The sequence below is a fragment of the Borostomias antarcticus genome, assembly GCF_949987555.1.
Source record: "Borostomias antarcticus genome assembly, chromosome: 5".
NCBI lineage: Eukaryota > Metazoa > Chordata > Actinopteri > Stomiiformes > Stomiidae > Borostomias > Borostomias antarcticus.
In genome coordinates, this window is record NC_140238.1 from 29,352,523 (window position 1) to 29,376,801 (window position 24,279).

Here is a 24,279-nt window from a genome sequence, read left to right on the forward strand (position 1 = left end):
TAAACTTAAAGGGGTAATGTGCTATATATCGGAATCTGAATATTTTTACATGTTTGGCACGGCTTGGACATAAGCATTCCCCCGGCGCTTATTTTCACTGCTCCCACAGCGGACTATGTGCAGGTCATGCCAAACACCTAATATTCTGAATGCAATACGTTTCACAGGAGACCATACTGAGACTGGTAAGATTACACCTTGTGCTTCCCGTCTCGGAAAAGCACATTTATCATCGTTTTTCAACACATTTACGGGTGCACCATTGACTTCCATTGTAGCCCAGTGAGAGCCTGCAGAAAAACTGCAGCTAGCTCAGTACTGGAACGATCAGTGAAATTATGGTCTCTATGTTTCCGGTTCATGGTAGACAGACCACAAATAGGACTAAATGTCCAAAATAGCACACTATCCCTTTAAGTATCTATAGCCCATCGATCAAGTATCTACAATATAGTCCATCGATAAAGCCTACCCAGATAGCAAGCGGATCTGGGCCATATACAGGCCAGAGCTGGCCCTTGTGGCTTTGTTCCAGCCCATATATGGCCCAGAATCATTACACATCTGCTTGCTATCTGGGTATAGCCCAAAATAAAGTGTTACCTGAACTAATCGTGCTAGTATCCTTGAGCCAGCTGGGCAGGTAAAACAATAATTAGCTTGCTAGCTGTTGCTGCTAGATATAGCTGGAAAAAAACATAATTTGCTACTGACAGATACTACCTACTGTAGGTAGACTTCCCTTGTAATGTGCTTACTAGAGAAGTGAACCAGCTTGCCATAGCTCTACTGCCATCTACTGGTGTTGTCTATAATCAACATCCATGACAGAAATACAAGTTTTATTGTTTTTAATAAAGATAGAAAAATATTTCTGCACACTTAGATCCATGCAGCGTTTCACTTTTCATTAGCTGAGCTTTCGTCTGCTAGACCTTCATCAGAGCATACACAGCATCCGGCTGGATCTAAGTGTGCAGAAATCTTTTGAGAAAAATTGATTATTTTTTTTCCCCACCACCTTAGCAAAGATCCAGCTGGGTGGAGGGGTGAACACTCTCCTGCATAATCTGTTGTCTTTCATTTAAAAAGCTGCTTGGTTCCCACCCAGATATCAAGCGGATCTGGGCCATATACAGGCCAGATCCGGCCCTTGTGGCTTAGTTCCGTCCCATATATGGCCCAGAATCATTACACATCCACTTGCTATCTGGGCACTCAGTCAATGTTGCTGTGGAGTATGAGAACCTTGGCGAGGTCCATGGAAGTCACGGATTAGATGAGGGGAGAATAGGCTAAACAATAATGATGGTCATGTATAATTATGTGATATGGCCTATGGCTTGGATTAAATAGTGTCTCACTGATTTGGACATTAACGGCAGAGAACTGGAGATCTAGTGACAGTATACATTATAATAAGACAGTTGTTTCAATATGGCAGCCCAGATCTAACTGTTAAAACTGTATGATAGCCTACTGTAATGTCCAACTTCAGCTAACTGAACTCTGGGGGCATCCCAGAGACCCAGTTTTAGCTTTTAAAACTAATATATTTGGTACTTGTTCAAACTAAGAAAGTAATATATGGATTTAGAGAATATATAATATGATATAAAAGGATGATTTTATTGAATTGATAAGGAAAATATTTTGTAGTAATTGAGAATTTATGGTTTGGATATTTTCATGTGATTTTAAATGATCAATTCTCATGCTTTTGCTTCTGCTGTATCTTAATGTTTATTGGTAATATATCTGCCGGATTTGAATTCATGTTTCTTTGACATTATGGAATATTTGGAGAGTTAAAAAAAAATAACAAAAATTGAGCTTTTCTAATACAAGTGTGTGTGTGGTAAATGGACTGCACTTATACAGTAGAGCGCTTTTATCCAAAGCGCTTTACAATGAAGGCCCCTCATTCACCCATTCACAAACTCATTCACACACCAATGGCGGCATCTGCCATGCAAGGTGCTAGCCTGCTCATTGGGAGCAATTTGGGGTTCCAAGGATACTTTGACATGTGGACAGGAGGAGCCGGTATTCGAACTGCCGACCCTACGATCATTGGACGACCTGCTCTACCTGAGCTACAGCCACCCTGTGTGTGTGTTACAGTATGTGTTACATGTTTGTATGCTATTGTACGTCAAGTTTCTGCCTTATCCTTCAGTATACTGTATCATGTCTCTATCTCATTAATAATAATTTCCCTATCAGCGTTATACAACATAATTTATAGTGACCTACCTCTATCTAACAGTTATGTCTAACACCCTATCTTGATGCCATCTGAACCCTTGTAATCGGCATCAGACGTTAGTCCTCCTCATCTAAAGTCCACATCTGATTACAACAAATATCACAACCCTTTTGTTTGGGAACCCACATATACAGTAACTGTATTAGTGTGTTTATATCATGGTTTCAATTAGAAGAACTAGTTCCAATTGGGGATTAAGCAGCACAATCTCTCAACAGCACCATAGTAAAATGTAAATGTATTGATAACCAGAGAGTCTGTCGTTATGGAATTTGCCTATCACAGCTTTGATACATTTTAAATAAGCTGAACTTTGTCACTGGGCTCTGCTAAGACAATGCTCCTTCTCCAACGGTCCGTCGGGTCACCAGATCAGGTCAAGTGACGTATGCAGATATTACCGATGGGATAGGGGGCAGCTAGACTAGGTCTGTCTAACTGTGGGCCAGGAAGTACTGTTCCTTTAAACAGCCCAGTGTCATGAACAATTCAGTCTTGACCTTCAACCCCCTTAACGCACCCATCCTCTGATAAGACCTACAGTACACACACGCACACACACACACACACACACACACACACAAACACACCCCCCATACACACATATACTGCATGCTCAAGGCTTAGCTGTTTCCTGTTCAGGTGACCGCCATCCAGAAGGTAAGAGTGTTTTTACTTAGTTTGCCCATTATAATGATTCAGATTGGAGATGAATGTTGTGTTTATTCTCTCATTATAGTATGCAAGAATCATGTACACTGTAATTAGATCAGCCAAATGTACAGTAATACGTAGGTATGACAGTATAGCAGGGAGATATACAGCAATGTATATTGTGAATTAACTGATTACTCGTTTTGTTGCTGACTGCATACGGCACATAATGATCTTGTGTTGTGTTTGTGTGAAGAGTCGGTCTTCCATCTGCACGATCCACAGGTCAGATAGTGAGACACTGAGAGAGAGAGAGAGAGAGAGAGAGAGGATATGAAATTAGGACAGAGTGAAAGACTGAGGGAGCGAAAGAGAAGAGAGTGGTTTTCTGAGAAGCAGGGAGAAGGAAATGGAATGAGGGTATGAGAGAGAGAGAGAGAGAGAGAGAGAGAGAGAGAGAGAGAGAAAGTTAGAGGCCTGAGAGACAAGAGAGGGGAAACCCAGATTTCCAAATATCCGCCTATGAGATTGAAAGGGATATACTTGTGTGTGTGTGTGTGTGTGTGTGTGTGTGTGTGTGTGTGTGTGTGTGTGTGTGTGTGTGTGTGTGTGTGATATTGTGATTGTGCCTGTGTGGTGTTTTTCTACACCATGATGCAGCTGCTTCTTGAGAGCTAACAGGGCTCTGTCAGACAGTCATAGGCCGCTAATGTATTTTCCAGTAGTGATGTGTACTGTACGTGGTAGAGCTCCAATCTCCACACCAAGTCAGAGAAATGATTAACCGTACACAAGCACACCACTGTCATATTGGTGCAGAGGCATACGGAGGTGCAGTCTATGGAACCCTGCTTATTTTCTCATCATGGACATAAGATTATTTTTTATTGTTTACATACTCACCAGTCACCACTGATGTGAAAACTGGGTTAGGGTTAGGGTTATATGGCTGTCAATCATTATCCAGAACAGAGAGGTTGAAGCTTACTGTACATACTCACCACTGATGTAAAAACTCTACATGACAACAAATCAATATGCAGAGGTTGGGTATACCGTACCCACTTCATCAGTCACCATTCCACCGCTGTGTAGACGGCCTACTATATCGCTCTCTATGGTTCTGACGCTGTCTGGTCTTGCTTTACTGCCCCAGTCCGATGACACAAAATTGTTTAACTGTACCACCGTGGCCCTGGCCGCTAGACTGTTTTGTGACAGAGGTTCATCCTGAGCTGGTTGTGAGGAGTGGTTGCCATAACTACCCCAGCGGGATGTACTGATTGAGAATCTCCCTGAATGAGAGTGTCTGATGAATATATTTGTGCAGGTGATACTGCGATGTACAATGTTGCTAGTTGTTGCTATAGGATTCTGGAGACCAACCATCCATCAATCCATCCATCCCTTCAACAACAGAGTGGTTTTAAGCCATGGCTATTCCTAGAGCAGTAGATAGCCCAGTGATCTTCATTATTGCTGTTAGAACCCTGCAGTGTTACAGTGCAGTATAAGGATGATGACCTGGTTATGACCCAGTTCATTGCTCCTGATAGGGACAAGATAGAGGTTGGTCAAATGCCAGAATGTCTGGAACCACCTCACACACATAGAGGTTATTGCAGGACATATGCCTGTAGTATTTAAGCTATACATACAGTATGTGCTCGGTAATATGTGCCCACACACACACACGCACGCACACACACACACACACACACACACACACACACACACACACACACACACACACACACACACACACACACACTAACAGAGATGTTTCCTGTCTCTCCCCAGATCTCTACTGAGGTCCAGCTGCTCTCCTTCAAAGATGAGCTTGTCAAGCATCCCTGTTCTGGAGTAAGTTTTATGTTTGTCTGTCTCTCTCTGTCTCTCTCTGTCTGTCTCTCTCTCTGTCTCTCTGTCTCTCTCTCTCTCTCTCTCTCTCTCTCTCTCTCTCACTCCCTCTCTTTTTCTCACCCTCAGGATATTCATCCCGTTTGTAGCGTTTGGCATCACCATCCTGTGCTGTACCACGTTTTGCAAGGCCCTCCACCGGGTGCGTGAGGAGCGCCTGCAGAGGCAGGAGCAGCGCCACCGGCCCTCGGTCTTCGTCATCCCCTTCCCCCGACACCACTCCCACGAGCCAGAAGACCTCCACAGACCCCCCCGCTACAGCGTCGCTACACGAGACTTACACATAGCCCCACCACCCTACCACGAGGTAATACTACTATACTGCTACTATTATCACTACTACTACTACTACTACTACTACTACTACTACTACTACTACAGTATCAGTACTACTATTATCACTACTACTACCACTACTACTGTACTACTACTACGACTACTACTCCTATCACTACTACTACCACTACTACTACTACTACTACTGCTGCTGCTGCTACTACTACTACTACTAGTACTAGTACTATCACTACCAGTACTACTACTACTAATACTACTACTACTACTACTACTACTACTACTACTACTACTACTACTGTACCATTATTACTACTACTACTACTACTACTACAGTACCATTACTACTACTAAATAAAATCTAATCTAATCAAACTTTCAAAAGCACATTTCATACTCACACACAAAGGCAACACAATGTGCTTCACAGAAAGAAAGTGGGGGGGTTCATATGCTGATCATACCCCTTTTCCAGAAACTGTAAAAACATTCTTCCCTGACCACTCTCAACGAGACGATCAAAGATGTTTTACTCTATTAACTGTTATAGAAACATATTACAGAGCACATATGCATAGCTTGAATACTACATTATAAGAAACATACCCCTATCAAAAAATAGGTGAGTAAATAAAAAAATTTTTTTTTTTTACTTGAACGGTTGGCAACTGTTAGCTATGCCAGCAACCCATTATAGGACATACCGCATAGTAAAACACACTGAACATTTAGGTGTAAGCTGCTAGAAAATAATAACTAGATATAACAACCAGACAGGAGTGAGAATCAACACACAGAGAGCTGAGAATCAACACACAGAGAGCAAAGGGGGGTGATGACTGGAGACAGGTGACGATACACAGTGAGATGGAACTGGACATGATGGAAACAGGGGGAAAATCTACAGGAACCATGTACTACTCCTCCATAGGGCTCACTAGCTGAGTTGGGTGGAAAATGGGCATGCCTCTTTGATCTTTGTAGTGTACATCCCCTGACTAATAGATGAACCTATCTCTGTACAGTAATAACCCCACTCTCTGACCCTGCTGTGTGTGTTCCAGGTAGAGATTAAGCCAGACGTATTCTCCCCTCCAGAGTGCCTCCCGCCTGCCTACTCAGAATACTCCCACTCCCGTCACTTCTCTTCAGCACCCCCACAACCTCAGATGGAACAGCCCCCACTTCACCAGCAACCATAGGACTGAACCAACTAGGAGGGAGGCTAAAGAGAAAAAGACTCTTTAACATGTTTATATGTCCTCACTCAGACTACCTACGAAGGAAACATAACATCAGCTGAACTACCAATGGTGTTGGATCTCCAATAATGTGTGTGTGTGTATTATCAGCACCTTGGTCAGACCTCAAAGTAGTGGCGAACAATTTGCACACGCTGTGTATAGAATATTCTGAAATCTTCATCCAATTGTATTATGAATGTGTTTTGGTGATATGGTACTATAATGTTTATCACAGTCATGTGTCTTGTTGTATGATAAATTATTTTGACCTTTTTTCCGTCCTGGGAGTCGGTTCTCCGTCTTGTAGTTTTACCGTTAGCCACTGTCTCTTTGTTGCGTCATGTGTTCTTTAGCCTCCATAGTTTCATAACCTCCTCCTTTCATAAACTTGTAAAACTCAGGTAATCAGATACTGACTGACCTGACAAGCTGATTATACATACCATGTGACTGGAAAGTTTTATAGAGTATCTCTAATTGTTCATAAAGATGGACTTCCTGGTTCTCTAGCCAATCAAAGATGGGCTCTTACCTGTACCTGGCATCCAATGATGTCTTGAGCTGATGTGGATGTGGAGTAAAAGGATAGTAAAAAAAAATTCCAACCAAGGCTCACTATGGATATGGCTGTCTGTGTCTGTCAATCATTATCCAGAACAGACCAGAGGTTCAAGCTACATTGCAGAAGTTCTGTAGATCACATTTCTTGGAATCATACACCATCATTTTCTTACTGTACCTACCTGGACTCCGAAACACTTTTTGACGACGAAGTAACAACAATTAATATACCATGGGCACAAGTTATTCTTACTGAGATTTGTCTTATGTCTAAAGTATAAGGTTTTATAGAGGTCCGAAGTCTGTTTCCCCACCAAACATGTTTACTGTTTACCGGACAATCTCAGGTGAATGTTCTGGCCAAAGACAGCCAAGCCAACACTTCTAGTGAATCTCAGAGTACCTTTTACAATTAAATAAACAGAGATAAGAACAAAATACGGTAACTCAACCTAACCAGCAACCATCTCAGGTGGCATGGGAGCCATTCCATGGCCACTAGAAGTAATTTCAATAGAGAACCTAAATTGAAATGGTTTTAGTCAGACTAGTTGTTTAATATGTTTACAGGGAAACGTGTAAAAAGTGTTGTAACTGGGGAAACGTCCTCAGTGATGTCACTTCCTGTGGCATCACCTAACCAGGATGACTACCGATTATGAATGGAACAAGGCTGTATTATGTACAGTATTTGATCTCTGACATGACACAATTTCATTGATTACAAATGTTTACAGTACCCCACACACCGATTCCTACTGTGCTGCCACAAAGGACAAATCTGAAGTATGTACTCAAGGCATGAAGGAATGAAACACATGAAACACAATTTCCTCAATAGCACCATCCAACTGATGTCAATTAAATTCCATAAAACGTTATAGTAACACTTTATGTGTCCCTGACTCCCATCATGATGAGGTGCTTTGAGCGGCTAGTCTTCAAATCTGTCCTTCCCACCTCAATGGATCCTCTCCAGTTCACATATCACCCCAACCGCTCTACCAACAATGTTATCTCCTATACCCAGATAGCAAGCGGATGTGTAATGATTATGGGCCATATATGGGCCGGAACTAAGCCACAAGAGCCTGATCTGGCCTGTATATGGACCAGATCCGCTTGCTATCTGGGTACCCTGCACGTAGCCTTATCTCACCTGAACACCAAGGGCACTTAGGTATGTTAGAATGCTATTCATAGACTTCATTTCAGCATTCAACACAACAACACCAGAAGCTGAACTTCCCTCACTGGGCCTTGACACCTCCCTCTGCAACTGGATTCTGGACTTCCTGACAGAGAGACCACAGACAGTATGTACTGGTGGCAGAACATCAGGCACCATCATACTGCCCAGATAGCAAGCGGATCTGGGCCATATATGGGCCGGAACTAAGCCCTAAGTACCAGATCTGGCCTGTATATGGCCCTGATCTGTCTGGGTGAGCACGGGCGTCCCTCAAGGTTGTGTGCTCGGCCCACTGCTGTTCACGCTGCTCACCCACAACTGCTCTGCCAAGTTCGAATCCAACCACACCATCAAGTTCGCTGATGACACGACAGTGGTGGGCCTCATCAGCAACAACGATGAAACAGCATACAGAGAGGAGGTACAGTAGTGCAGCTGGTGAGTTGGTGCAATGAAAACAACCTATCTCTCAATGTGGACAAAACAAAAGAGATAATGGTTGACTTCAGGAAGATGCCGGCTGATCACTCTCCACTGTTCACCAATGGCTCCACAGTGGAGAGGGTCAGGAGAACAAAGTTTCTTGATGTGCACATCTCAGACAACCTCACCTGGTCTCTCAACACCAACAGCCAAGAAGGCACAACAACGCCTTCGCTTCTTACGGAGACTGAAGAGAGACAGTCTACCACCGTCCATCCTCACCACCTACTACAGAGGCACTGTGGAGAACGTCCTGGCCAGCTGTATCACTGTGTGGAGTGGGAATTGCACAGCAGCGGAACGCAAGACCCTGCAACGCATAGTGAGAACAACTGAGAAGATCATAGGAGTCGCTCTGCTCTCCATCCAGGACATCTTTCAGAGGCGCTGGGCACACAGAGCCTCCTTCTTCGTGAAGGACTCCTCTCACCCCTCACATGGGCCGTTTGCCCTCCTGCCCTCAGGCAGAAGGTTCTAGAGCATAAAGACCCTGAGACACTGAGAAGTTCCACAACGGCTTCTTCCCTCAAGCGATCAGACTTTTAAACACACTCCCCCAGCCCCCTCCCATACCACACACACACACACACACACACACACTCTCTCTCTCTCTCTCTCTCTCTCTCACACACACACACACACACACACTCTCTCTCTCTCTCTCTCTCTCTCTCTCACACACACACACACACACACTCTCTCTCAACAACTCTCTCTACAACTTTCCTACAATTTCAGATTAGGATTAAAAGGAGATCTCCCATAATGCCACACCAATTCCACTTCGGAGTGCTAGCAGACCACCTCAGGGTGTCACCCAGTGACATTCAGGGCATTATCCTTATCCGAAATTGGAGGAGCATTGTAGGTCGTATAGGACATGTATTTTGGAGGGCCTTTATTTTGAAATGCCACATCACATGTTTATTCTGAATAGCCCTAAGTGGGTTTTCCTAACTGAATCGGTCTAATGATAGATATTGTGCAGAAATTGGGATCTGAAACTTGGTCATCATTGTTTTTACACTGAGACAATCACAAATCATATGGCCTGTTTGTAAATTGATAATTTAATCATGAAAATGTACAGAAAGGTTTCCACAACCACAGTCTGATGTTACATCACCAACAGTGTTTTGGCTTCTACGACATCACCCAGTGCTCTGCTAGGACATGTGAATAGCTAATACACACATTAACAGGGGCAGGATTTTCAACAACTTCATTAGCAAAATTAGTTTGTTTTTTTTGTTTTTTTCCTAGCCAAACTAATCTCACATAGCATCAAGGTGTTTTGTATGAATTTTGTTCGATCGTACATATATTGGTCCTAGAATGTCCCATAACCATAATAACGTAACCTTTGACCCCCCAGCCTCCATACCTTTGGGCCCTGAAGGAGAGGATGACCTCTCAGCTGCACTCTGAACTCTCTAAACCTCAGATTCATCTCTGGCAAATCACCATCAGACCTGGGGGCCAATGACCTCCCCTTCCAATCAGAGCATGCAGTACATTCTGAAACCACCCTTATAAAAGATCTACTGTTTTCAGAGTGAGATAACAAATTCATTCATACAGTATATCAAAGGCTATTTCCTCAATCTGATGGAGTCAACTGATGGAATCTTAGAATATTTGAATGGTCCACATTCCAAAGAGAACAAGGTCTCTCTTACACTGGTATAAAACATAGTGAGATCTAAAATTCATGTTAAAATGCATGCAATTAAGAAAAGATAGCTGCCATGAATGTTGAAGACTGACTGACCCTCCACTAGAAAGCTCTTCATGTGTGTCAGTGTACTGTACCTCATGTCACCTTTTATATATAAAAAGAAACATTGACAATCATTAAGCTTCTGATCAGACACAAATGACTGATGTTACAGTAGGTTTGGTGGGTATGAAAGCAAAGGTACACGATTATCAGGGGACAACAGATGTTTGTCAATATCCTATCATACTGTAGTTCTATGATACTCTTCTAGTGGACATGTCTAGGTTGTACGCCAACACCATGTAACTACGAGAGAGTATTATGTCAGAGGTTCTAGAAATCATACAAAAGAAACTCACAAAAGTGTCTAAAACTTAACAACCCGTACAAAATAGAATGTTATAGTAAAATAGAATTTGGACAGAAGGAAAGCTGGTCCCCAACCCTTTACAAGAATAACGTTGAGATAATGTTTAGTGGTATGATAAGGTAAGATGGCCTGTGAATGTGCTTTTGACAAGGGATGTAAACATGTAAACGAGTCCTTGTTGTTCATCAGATGCCCAGATGTACTCCCCATATTTCAGACTGCCGTCTGGGTTGTTTGAGACATGAGGTCCCTCCTGTATCATCACTAAAAGACCCACCCCCCCTATTTTCACATCTCCTGCCCCTCCCCTCTGCCTCTAAAAGAGAGCACTGCTGGCTTTGGGCCACCTCTTTCCTCCTCCATAATACTCCCTCCTCCTCCTCTTCTCTCTCCTCCTATTCTTCTCTGCTCTTCACCCCCTACCTCACCCTCCTTGTCTAGATCTTGGTACGGATCCCCTCCCTTCCTCTCCTCTCCCATCCTCTCCTCTCCTCCCCCTACTTCTCCTCCTGTCCCCTCCCTTCCACTCCTCTCCTCCCCCTATTTCTCCTCCTGTCCCCTCCCTTCCTCTCCTCTCCTCTCCTCTCCTCTCCTCCCCCTACTTCTCCTGTCCCCTCCCTTCCTCTCCTCTCCTCTCCTCCCCCTACTTCGCCTCCTGCCCCCTCCCTTCCTCTCCTCTCCTCCCCCTACTCCTCCTGTCCCCTCCCTCCGCCTCTAGAACACCCAGGTGACAGGGACCCACTGCTGGCTCTTGGTAACTGTCTCCATGGAGCTCTTGAGTGTGCCGTAGCTTTCGTCCAGGTTGTCATTGATGATGGTCAGGTCGAAGTAGTGTCCGTAGGCCTGCTGGATCCGGGCACTTTCGTCCACGGTGCGCTTCAGCTCAACATCCTTCAGGGGGAGACAGAGGACTGGTTACTGTAAGTGTAAGAGATGCTGTGGGAAAGCACGCACACACACACACACACACACACACACACACACACACACACACACACACACACACACACACACGCATACACACACACACACACACACACGCACACATGCACACACACACACACACACACACACACACACACACACACACACACACACACCTATTTTACTGTAATTTGTTTGTCTCACCGTCAGTAGCTTGCTGACCACCCCAGCCTCGACGGCAGAGCTGTTCATGGCTTTCAGGACCTCAAAGTCGGGAGCCTCGATAAACACCACATACGGAAGGAACTCTGACGTTCGCAGCACCTTCAGAGCCTGGAGAGAGCACACACACACACACACGCACACAGGTACAAACAGACAGGCAGACAGACAGAATACATGCATACATCAATTCATGCAAATACACAACACTTTCAAACCACAGACTCCACCTCTAAACTCTCGTGTCTTCAGTTTCTGTCACCTGTGGGTTGGCGTCGAGTACGCAGATGCGCCCGGCCTCCACCACCTCGTGAATGGAGTCCATCTTGGTTCCGTACAGGTTGCCGTCGTACTCGCCGTGCTCGAGGTAGCGGCCGTTCTTGATGTCCGCCTCCATCTTGCTGCGAGAGGTGAAGGCGTACATCTGGCTCTCGCGCTCGCCTGACTTGGGCTTCTTTGACGTGTCTGCATAGCAGGTAGTTAGAGGTAGCTAGTTAGCAGTGTTTAACCCAAGTTAGCAGTCGCTAACCCTAGTGAGCAGCTTGCTTCCACAGGTAAGATAGATGAGATAAATGAGAGCATACATCGGCATTCATGTTATTTCCACTCACAAGGGGTGAGTGTTTATTAAGTTGTTTAGTTAATGGGATAATAGTAATTCAGTGAGTTAGAGTTATCTAGAGTCAGTTAGTCACTCAGTTAGTAGTAGTACTGTACTTACGGGGTATAGTAGTTCCAAAGTGTTGTGGATCCTTCAACAGTAACTTGTTCTTCAGGCTCCGCCTACCCACCCCTTGAGCACCAATCAAAACCAATGTCTTCCTCCGGAAGGGAGGGACCTTGGCAACTTCCTCATAGATCAACAACTCATGTCTGTCAAACTCTGAGAGAGAGAGAGAGAGAGAGAGAGAGAGAGAGAGAGAGAGAGGATAAGGGAGGGGATTATGAATTGGTGACAGGTGTATCCAGGTATGGAAATAGCATTATGGGTAAATTCCCAGTCTCAGAACATGTAAACAAGAGACCCACCTGCATTCCTGGTAGTCACATACATAATCTTCTTCTTCTTCTTTCCACCGACTCCGCTACACAGAGTTCCTGTACCCCGCCCCCCCCCCCCCACACACACACACAGACACGCACGCACACACACACGCCGCAGGATAGGCGCTGTCAGTTGATATCGGAGTAAATAGAGTTGACTCTCGAATTATGTATAAAACAACAGTTGAGCGTATGTTTACGTGTTAAGGTAAGTGTGTAAAGTTAGGTAGCAGCCTCTGTACCTGCAGGAGGCAGCTCCACATCTCTCTTCACAAACGCCTTCCTCTTCTCCTCCAGCAGCTGACTGGGGATCAGCCCTGCACTGCCCCCCTCCACACGACGGGCCTGGGGGCGACACACTGTCAGCAACACGTAACACACACACACACACACATACATAAAAGCTGAATCCCAAATCGCGCACTTAGGCGAAAGTGCAGAGCACTCGCGGCCTTGTGGCCTTACATGCGCGTTCCTGCTAAGTCCACAAGGGCTCAGGGTAGTACCAAAACGGAATTGCTAGGTCCACAAGTGCGCCACTGCCGCCATTTTGCGCACTTTAACCGCACTTACCGAAAGTCCGCAATTTCACGGACTTAGGAGCAGAAAATACCCACAGCCCACCGCGTCTCATGTGACACGGTGCTTGAGTGCATCCGAGTCATGATCCGAGTGCATCACACATAAATGATGACATTTGCAGATAACACAACATTTATCTTGAAATCCACATGCTACAAACATATCCCACCCAACATAATTTTTTAATTATTATTAAATTAAAACAGACGTCAATCAGTCAATTTGCAGAGCCGAGCGGAGAGCTGAGGGGAGCGTCAGAGCAGCCTCTGCGTCGGAGGGACGCGGCAGCCAATGAAAACGAAGTGGGAGGGGCATTGAGCAAAACTGGCTTGGCAAGTGCTGTCCCATTTAATTCACGGCCCTGTACCCTCTGGCCCTTCCAGCTCACGTCAATTAAGTGCTCAGGCCTCAGGCCGCAAGTGCGGTTTGCGCACTCAGATTGGGATTCAGCTAAACACTCACCTGCCACCAGTTGAGGTCGTCCTGGTTGACGATCTGCAGGATGTCACCTGTGCAGAACTTCAGGCCCGCCTCCTTGCAGGGGATCAGGTTGTCATTGGCTGGGTCGTACTCAAAGTGACACTTGTAGAACACCTGGGGAGACAGGTACAAATCAGTAGAGACAGATAGAGGAAAGTAGGAGCAGGTAGAGGGAGCCTTTTTGATTGTGTATGTGTGAGTGTGTGTGTGTGTGTGTCCAGGTACCTGTCTGAGGAGATGAGGCTCCTGGTAGCTGGGGAGGATCTTGAGCACCACGCTGCCGCTGGCGTCCTGTAGCACCTCCTGCAGCACGCGCGCGTCCTCGCGCACCGGGCGCCCGTTCACCTCCTTGATGACGTCGCCCACGTGCAGCAGACCCTGCTTGTCGATCATGCCGCCGTGCAGGATCCTGGCGATCACCAGCTCCCCCGCCTCCACGCGGAACGTCACGCCCTGGCGATCACGGCAACACCATAGATGGATTATGAAATGATGGGTCCCTGGGCACAGACACGTAACGGGGCCCCCAACCATTTCATTTATCTAAATTTTCAGTTTTGACTTGAGGGACCTCAACTCTTTGGGGAGGACCTGCTTTTTGGATTTCGCCCCAAAAAGAGTTGAAGGGCCCATATTGCATGAAGTACTCAACCCCTCTAAAGTACTATAGATAAACACTCACTTAAAAACTACAGGTATCATGATAGTTAGTTCTTGTGACGTCTTCAAAGTGAATGTTTAGGCTATTGCTTCAGTTTTTCAGCTGAATTTTATTTTTGAGTTATTGAATGCTGTTATTGAAGACTATGAGACATGAAATGCAAAGGGCCCCCTGAGCTCGTGGGGCCCCTGGGCCTGGGCCCGGCAGGCCTGTTCAGTAATATGTATTTGCGGCACACGCATGAGGAATCAAATATATGGAATATGACATAGAGGCCTGTCCTGTCCAGCTACACGGTGTGATAGGTAGGGGGCGAGGTTTGGCAGGTAGGGCTGGATGAGGGTGGTTTGGGAGAGTTGTTGTACTGTAGGTCGTTACCAGGTGTTCTCCAGCCACCTTGCGGATGCCCACCATCCTGATGGCGTCGGGGGGGACGGGCTGCTCGGCAGTGGGCGGGTCCATGTAGGCGCACGGGCTGGGGGGCGGGCTCTCACAGGTCTGAGAAGCCACCGAATCATGGGTCTCCAGCAGGGACTGACAACCAATCAACAACGAGGACAATCGTGATTGATAGACTGACTTTAAAAGCAGTAAAGTATACTTCACACAAAGTCTTTCCCCGAAAAAATCAGGATCGGGGTGTGTTTGAATAAAGCAGTGGCGGGGCAAAGCAAGAGCCACATGTAGTCAGCGTTGTGTGTTTGTGTTTGTGTGAACAGCTGCCCGTGTGTGTACAGTATGTGTGTGTGTGTGTGTGTGTGTGTGTGTGTACCTGGAAGTGAGGTTCGTTGAGGATGCTCGCCAGCTCGGCGGCGGTGGTGCTACAGTGTGTGAAGGGGCTGAGGTCTCGCAGGATCTCCTGAACCAGCTCCACGTTGTTGTCTCTCACTGCCTCCAACCTGGTCTCCTCCAGACTCTCTAGCTCCTGGAAGACACACACACACACACACACACACACACGCACGCACACAGACAGTACACACATCTAACGTTAAAATCAGAGGCAGAACCTTCTGGTCAAACTGATTAGATTTCCTGTTTTCTGTCCCTGTGAAGTTCCAAGCAGACCAGCTGATCACTACAGTCTAAAGCAGTTGTTCTGGCCAGGCCTGAACCTGGGCTCTGTCTCACACCAGACCAGAGGAGTGTGGCACCTGAAACACTGCCAAGATTTGGCTATCTCATGTTTTCATACACGTGCGCACACACACACATACACACACGTGCACACGCACACACACACACACACACACACACACACACACACACACACACGACCCCTAACCTTCCTGTATCCTCTCCCCATATTCCCCATTACTCTCCGTTATTTGCTTGTTTGTGTCTTTGTGTGCTTTCGTTTGGTTGTTATTATTGTTGTATATGTGTTGATGTTTGGATGCTATTGTTGATGTATTTTGTGTCTGTGATTAGTTGTTATTGTTGATGTATTTTGTGTCTGTGATTAGTTGTTCTATTTCGTGGAGCTCCGCCCCACAGGGCTAGCTCCTATTGGCTAGCGAAACCCAGCTAGCTACATTGACTGAAGAAATAAACATACACGCACCTGTGTCCAACCAGGTCCGGTGCACCACTGTATAAGCGGGCTACGCCCGCACATCTGCTCCTTCGAAATTTTCAGCTCGCATTGCTACTGGAGAAGATAAGAAGATGTCTACTCAGCGGACCCAAGCGGAGCTGGCGGCGTCCTCAGATGACCCCCTGCCGGCGCCGATTGATCCGCCGGATCGTTTCTGTGTCTGCGGCTCCCGCTACAGCGACGTGGGACACCACCTCTGCTTCCGCTGTCTGGGGCCGCAGCACGCCAGAGCGGGTCTGGCTCCGTCCCCCGCCTGCGAGATCTGCGCCCTCCTGGACCCCATGGAGAGGATGCTCCGGGCGCATTTCTTCGCTCCGCCGCCGCTGGAGACTGAAGGTCTGGTCCAGCTGGTCGGCGAGGACATCGGCGCGCCCCCGCAACAACCGGCGGCCCCGATTACCTCCCTCGCGCCTACGGATGATGAGGAAGAGCTCTCCGAGGCAGACGAGGTTCTCTCCGCGCAGGCCGTGGCTGCCTCCTCCTCCATTGCTATGCTGGCCATTTACATCGGCCAGCTAGCTACGGAGCAAACCCCACCCTCTATGGATGAAGACAGGAGAGCGGAGATGGCCGAAGCCGCCGGAGCCGTTGCTCAGCTTGTGAGAATCTCCGCCTCCTGTCTGGGTGGAGTGATGGCCACGTCGGTGGTGCAGCAGCGCCACCTATGGCTCTCCCTGACTCGTCTGCGCGAGGAAAACAAGAGTGTCCTCCTCAACTCACCGGTCAGTAGGGAGGGGTTGTTTGGGGCGGCTGTGTCTAACATCCTTGAGCAGTGTCGCAGCCAGGAGCAGGACCGGCTCCTCCTCGCTCGCCACCTCGCTGCTCCGGGGGAGCGCAGTGTGCCGGCACGTCCGCGTGCTCCGGCTGATGCTGCCGCGACTGGGAGCAAGCGCCGGCGGACACACAAGGCTAAACAACCTGCCACGGGGTCCCGCCCCGCTACGGCCCATGGACCGGCTCGCCCGGGCTCCTGGACTGCGCACGCGGCTCCTCCCCCGCGACCTCCCCCTGCCTACCCCGCCCAGGGTGCCGGGACCGGTCCGGCGTCTTCAAGCGCGCCCACCGCTCCGCCTCCGGCTTGGGGTAGGAAGAGGCGCACCTATTGACGGTGCGTGGAGATGCGTGACTGTGTTGTGCCCACACCACGCTCTGTTAAGAGCGGCGGTGAGCAAGTTTCCCTGTTCAATAAAGCAAACACGATGCAACGTTATCAAGCTGGTTGTAATGTGCAGTCCGCATCTCCTCCCTTTTCAACTACTGTAATGTTCTCGGCTAGAGCCGCTGGGTCTTCTGTGAAAGAGTCAGAATTGACCACGGCAGGTCTCGCCGCAGCTGGAAGACCGGCTCGAGCCGCGGAGTCTTTTCCTGCTAAAGCAGACGTGACTCACGCAGGGCTCGCCGGCTCAGCTGATGTGATGTATTCGGCTAGAGCCACCGGGTCTTCCGTGAAAAAGTCGGAATTGACCATGGCAGGTCTCGCCGCAGCTGAAAAACCGACTCGAGCCGCGGAGTTTTTTCCTGCAAAGAGAGCAGACGTGACGCGCGCAGCTCTCGCCGGTTCAGCGAATGTAATATATTCGGCTAGAGCCGCCGGGTCCTCTGTGAGAAAGTCAGATTTGACCACGGCAGGTCTCGCCGCCCCTGTTCTAAACAGACCGTTTGGGTTTTTAACAGAGGGGATGTGTGCGCCCAGGCCAAGTGCTATGGCTGTAGGCTACTGCCCTGTTCGGAGTTTTCTCGGGACCGACCGCTGGCGGGGTTTAGCGGCGAAAAAGATGCGCTAGACCCCCAGACGGCGTTCGTTCATTCGGGCCGAGCGTTCGAGCCTCTCCCTGTGTGTTCGACAGGTAGAGAGTTTTCACGCTCACCGGTCAGTGAGAATACTTCCGTGTTTACTGCCTCGGCTGGCTATTTTCATGAGCAGCCGAGGCGTCGCTCCGTCAGTGTGTGTGATACCAACGCTCGGCCTTTAACTAAAAGGAGCAGGCCTATGGTGTCTGATATCCACACTTCATCTCACAACGTGCACCAGTCGCATGGTTTTCGCCTGGCCGCTTTGTGTGATGTTGGCGCGAAATCACTGCCCGCCTCTCATGTCCCGTCTAGTCGGTCTGCGAAAGACGGCACCTTGACAGATCATGCAAATGAGAAGGCGGGGCTTCCCGCATTGCAACACTCCGCCGTTTTCTCTCAATGGGATGAGCAACGGCGGCTTGTTAGCAATGCGGACGGGGTCGGCTCACTTCCTCTTTTTGTGAATGAAGTGCTTCTTGACAGGAATGCCATTCATCCTCGCGCTGTTCAGGGACATGGAACTTCCAATGGGGATTTTTCATCTCCCTTTCGAGGGTGGCCCGCCTTGGGCCAGGACAGCAGAGTTTCTCAGCTGTCCGGTGGCGGTCAGGGCCAAATTGAACTATGGCAGGTTCCTCGATCTGTTCCCGCGATCTCCGGCACAACCTCTTTCCAACCGCTTCACAGTCTGGCAGGAGAGATGTCTCCTGGACAGCTGGTTGCAGCGTGTTCTACGGGAAGGGTATCTCATTCAGTTTTGTTGCCCCCTGCCGCCCTTCACGGGCGTAGTGGAGACAGTGATACCGCGTCCCGCTCAGGCTGCCGCTCTGTCAGCAGAGATTGCAGAACTGATGGCGAAGGGAGCGGTAACTGTGGTCCCGTCAGGCCAGAGGGACGAGGGATTTTATTCCCGCTACTTCCTCGTGCCAAAGAAGACGGGGGGCGTGAGGCCAATTTTGGACCTCCGCCTTTTCAACAAAACGGTGGCGAATCTGAAGTTCCATATGCTTACGGTGCGACAAATGCTGGAGGCATTCCTTCCCGGCGATTTTTGCACCAGCATAGACCTCAAGGACGCTTACTTCCACATACCGATAGCTCATCGGCATCGGAAGTTGATGCGTTTCGCCTACCTGGGTGTGGCGTACGAATATACCAGACTCCCGTTTGGATATGCGCTCGCCCCCAGAACCTTCTCCAATTGTGTGGAGGCGGCGTTGAGGCCACTGCGCCGGCAGGGCATCAGGATCCTGGCGTACCTGGACGACCTGCTGGTACTGGCTCCGTCGCCTTTGTTGGCTCTGATGCATACCGCCACGGTGGTGCGGCATCTCACCGACCTGGGGTTTGCAATCAACTGGGAGAAGAGTGCTCTGTGGCCGGCCCGTCAGATTGTTTACCTAGGTATCAATCTGGACACGAGCGCCATGAGAGCACGGCTATCCGATTCAAGGAGGGAAACACTGGAGAAGAGTCTCAGTGTTTGCCGTCCTTCTCGAAAGATCGCGGTTCTGTCGATCATGCGCCTTCTGGGTCTCATGGCAGCCGCCCATGTGGTAGTGTCACTGGGCCTTCTTCACATGAGGTGCGTGCAGAGATGGTTCGCGCGGCTTCGTCTGGACCCTGTGAGGCACAGACGGCGCCTTGTGCGGATGCCGGGGTCGTTGTCAGCAGACCTCGACTATTGGAGGGACCGGCGCGTAATAGCGCACGGTGTTCCAATAGGCAGGGTGTCGGCTCACGTCGCTGTCTTCACAGACGCGTCTCTAAGCGGCTGGGGTGGTACATGTCTGTCCCAGGCCGTAGGTGGTTTGTGGGCCGTCGGAGAACGGCGCCACATCAACCTCCTGGAGTTGGAGACGGTGCTACTGGCATTGCGCCACTTTGTACACCTGGTACAGGGGCGCGATGTGCTGGTGCGGTCAGACAACCAGACCACAGTAGCTTACATCAACCGACAAGGGGGAGTCCGCTCGCCAGCGCTTCACCGTCTGGCGGTAACGCTGTGGCGATGGGCTCATGTCAATCTCCGGTCACTGACAGCGCGGCACATTGCCGGCCGTCTGAACGTCGGGGCGGACCTGATGTCTCGGGGCGGGCCTCACCCGGACGAGTGGAGCCTACATCCTCAGATAGTGGCTCAGCTCTGGACCCGGTTCGGCAGAGCAGGGGTGGATCTCTTTGCTTCGAGAGAGAACGCGAAGTGTCCCCTCTGGTTCTCTCTGAGACAGCAGGACCAGCCTCCGCTGGGCGTGGATGCGTTCGCGCATGCCCCCTGGCCGGGGGCGCTGCTGTATGCTTTCCCGCCGATGGGGCTGATTTTACCATTGTTGGCCAGGGTGCGGTCAGAGGGTGCATCAGTGATACTGATAGCGCCGGACCGCCACTGGGCGAGATGGTATGCAGAAGTGATGGCCATGACTACTGTAGAACCGTGGCACATCCCTCATTGGCCGAACGCTCTGTCCCAGGCGGAGGGCTCAATTTGCGCACCTCCAGTCTTGGGACGGCCGCTGGTGGCCTGGCTCTTGAACGGCGGAGATTGTCTGATAGGGGACTCTCTCCGGCCGTGATCTGTACAATTCAGAGCGCGCGCGCGGCTTCCACTGCCTTGGTTTACTCTGGCAAATGGGCTGCTTTTGCGCGTTGGTGTGAGGAAAGGGACTTCGCTCCCGAGTCATGCTCGGTCGAGGCGATTTTGGAATTCCTTCAGCACCTGATGGATCATGGTGGCGGTTTGGCAGCATCCACTATCAAGGTGTATGCGTGTGCTATTTCCGCATGCCATGAGGGGTTCGCCAAAACTACGGTTTTCGGGCATCCCCTGGTTAAACGCTTCCTGGCCGGCACGCGCCGTCTTCGCCCTGTGCGTAAGGCTGCGGCGCCGCCTTGGGATTTGCTCTTGGTTCTGGATGCGCTATGTAAAGCGCCGTTCGAACCAATGGAGCGGATATCTCTCAAGTGGCTATCGATTAAGACCGCGCTGCTCCTTGCTCTGACGTCGGGCAAGCGGGTCAGTGATCTGAGGGCGTTGACAGTTTTTCTCATCACGGGTGATGGGAGCAAAGCTGTGTTGCGCACGGATCCATCTTTCGTTCCGAAGGTGGTCCGGGGCGCCTATAGGGCACGGGATTTGGAGCTGGGAGCCTTCTATCCTCCACCTCATGCGAGCGAGGAAGAGGCCCGCCTGCATTTGTTGTGTCCTGTGCGTGCGTTGACGTGTTACGTCCAGCGCACGGCTGCGGTCCGCACCACCCCCCAGTTGTTGGTTTGCCACGGCCCAGGGAAGGTGGGTTCTCCGTTGTCGAAACAGCGTCTCTCCCATTGGGTCTGTGAGGGCATCGCCCAGTCTTACGTGACTGCGGGTCGTCCTCTGCCTGGTGCTGTTCGGGCACACTCCACAAGGGGTGTGGCCACGTCAGTTGCCCTGTTCAATGGTGTGTCAGTGGAGGACATCTGTGCGGCGGCGACTTGGTCGTCCCCGTCTCCTTTTGTCCGTTATTACCTTTTATCCATGTCCTCTGTCTCTGTGGCGTCATCTGTGCTAAACACAGCCGCCGGTGCGAGCCAGCGTTAGACAGGATTTTTTCATGTAGGTGTTCGGCTCGAGTCGCCGGGTCTTCTGTGAAAGAGTCAGAATTGACCACGGCAGGTCTCGCCGCTACTGGAGAACCGGTTTGAGCCGCGGGGTCTTTTCCTGCTAGGAAAGCAGACGTGACTCACTCAGGTCTCACCGGTTCGGCTAAGGTAGGAGCAGGCCCGTCTAGTGACGTTCCGCTCCTGTTTATGTGTGAGGCTGGGACGGGCTTGTTACGGAGTAACCGCTTTGGTCCAGCTCTCGCCCCACGTGCCTCTCCTTGCCCTCGGCTGTGATAGACTGAGTGTGGCGGGATGGGGCCAGTGCTTGGGTCGGATCAACTGTTAGTATGGTCTCGCCTTGGAGCCCTGGCTTGTGTCCTGACTGGTTTTCCCTTTCTGGGGCCAGCAAGAGTGTATGGTGCGGTCGTGTAGCTCCGCTTATGCCAATAGGAGCTAGCCCTGTGGGGCGGAGCTCCACGAAATAGAACGATGGTTACGTATTGTAACCCTAGTTCTATGAGTGGAGCGGAGCCCCACAGGGAACAGACTTGCTGACCCCGCAGTCTGCTCGCTGAAAATTTCGGTTAGGAGCAGATGTGCGGGCGTAGCCCGCTTATACAGTGGTGCACCGGACCTGGTTGGACACAGGTGCGTGTATGTTTTTTTCTTCAGTCAATGTAGCTAGCTGGGTTTCGCTAGCCAATAGGAGCTAGCCCTGTGGGGCTCCGCTCCACTCATAGAACTAGGGTTACAATACGTAACCATCGTTATTGTTGATGTATTTTGATTGGCTGTGGTCACTACTCAGACCGCCTTAATAAGAATCTGTTCTTAATTGACTTGCCTGTTGAAATAAAGGTTAAAACATAGTGTGTGTGTGTGTGTGTGTGTGTGTGTCTCTCACCACAGGGCTCTCCATGATGCCTTTGAGGAAGATGAGGTCCAGGTCGTTGGCGGTGGTGGAGCTGGTGCTGTCACTCAGGGTGTCCAGAACCTGCTGTACCGCTGAAGACACACACACACACACACACACACACACACACACACACACACACACACACACACAGTATACGGGGTTAGATGGAGAGGAGAGGAGAGAGGAGAGAATAATGAGAGGAGAGGAGAGGAGAGAAGAAGAAGGAGAGGAGAGGAGGAGAGGAGGAGAGAAGGAGAGGAGGAGAGGAAACTCACCAGGTTCCGTACTGGTAGATGCCACAGGCATGTTGGAGCTTCAGTTGGACTGCCTCAGCTGTGGGTGTGACAGAGAGAGAGAGAGAGAAAGACAGAGGGAGAGAAAGAGACAGAGAGAGAAAGACACCGGGAGAGACAGAGAGACAGAGAGAGAAAGACAGGGAGAGACAGAGAGACAGAGGGAGAGACAGAGAGAGTGACAGAGAGAGAAAGACAGAGGGAGAGACAGAGAGACAGAGAGAGAGACAGACAGAGGGAGAGACAGAGAGAGAGAGACAGACAGAGGGAGAGACAGAGAGAGAGAGAGAGAACTGTGTTGAGGTGAAGACGAAGGGTCGTACACCTGACGTTTTTATCAGGATGGCATTGTAAGAGAGAGAAAGGAAACTTTAAAAGAGAGAGAGAGAGAGAGATAGAGAGAGAGGAGCAGAGAGGTCCTAACCGGGTAGCTATTTTGAGACGGAGGGAGGGAGTCAAGGAGGGGGATATCGGGAGAGGGAGGGGGCATCTGGCTAATTCAAACGTATCCATGACGACAGGAACAATGCACAGCTGGGGTGCGGAGGGAGGCGGGACCCCCCCCTCACACACACACACACACACACACACACACACCACCTACCAGTACCCCTCCCCCCAACCCGACAGACAAAAAGAGAGTCTGAAAAAGGGAGAGAACTATCAGTCATACAAACAATAATAGACTGGCGTGATCAGACACAGACTCACTCTCTCTCTCTCTCTCTCTCTCTGTCTCTGTCACACACACACACACACACACACACACACACACACACAGATCAGCAGACCTGGCAGACTCTTCCTGGCAGTCAACCATATAGCATCAAAAACAGCCAATGTGATCAGGCAACCATCACAGAACGACAACAAGACTGGGCACTGAAACCAATCCACCACTAAAAGCCCGCCATCATGAAGAGGACAGGACGATGGTGTTCCATGTCTGTGATTGGCTGTCGGTGATGTCCAATGACTGTTGATTGGTTACAGCTGACACACACACACACACATGCTAGTCAGTGTCCCAGACTAGAGATGGTCCAGTATAAAACCTGGCCTGCTGACTTATATAAGCTATAGAGCTATAGAGCTATAGAGCTATATAAACAGGGCAGTAGAGCTGTCTACTAGACCAGACCAGCTCTCTAGAGGTAGAAGATGGATCGCCTCCCTCCATCCCTCTCTCCAAAACCGTTGCCATGGCGAGCTGCTACTGCCATGGCAACCTGTACTAATGCATAAGGATGGAACTTGCATGTTCAGAGCATGTTACGGAGGGAAATTACTCACACACACACGCACACGCACACACACACACACACACACACACACAGACACGATATAATCATCATTACACCCTCACAAACAGGAGCTGGGTGGTAAAGCCTGACCCGTAGCCTGTCCACCACGCTATGCACCAAGGCGATTACGTCACTAGGGGAATCCACCAATGGGAGTGTCCGATTCTCATCAAGCC

General features: G+C 49.4%; 1 protein-coding gene across 1 annotated transcript; it reads right to left on the minus strand.

Moving 5' to 3' along the window:
- Window positions 1-11,421: 11,421 nt before the first annotated feature.
- On the minus strand, window positions 11,422-22,812 carry mpp2a (MAGUK p55 scaffold protein 2a; the record flags this gene model as incomplete). Its single annotated transcript, XM_084437601.1, has 12 exons — window positions 11,422-11,598; window positions 11,836-11,964; window positions 12,116-12,318; window positions 12,575-12,736; window positions 12,883-12,951; window positions 13,140-13,242; window positions 13,942-14,073; window positions 14,185-14,412; window positions 14,999-15,154; window positions 15,393-15,545; window positions 22,495-22,595; window positions 22,782-22,812. 12 exons carry the CDS (start codon window positions 22,810-22,812, stop codon window positions 11,422-11,424), a joined length of 1,644 nt encoding a protein of 547 aa, XP_084293727.1.
- Between the last annotated feature and the right edge of the window lie 1,467 nt (window positions 22,813-24,279).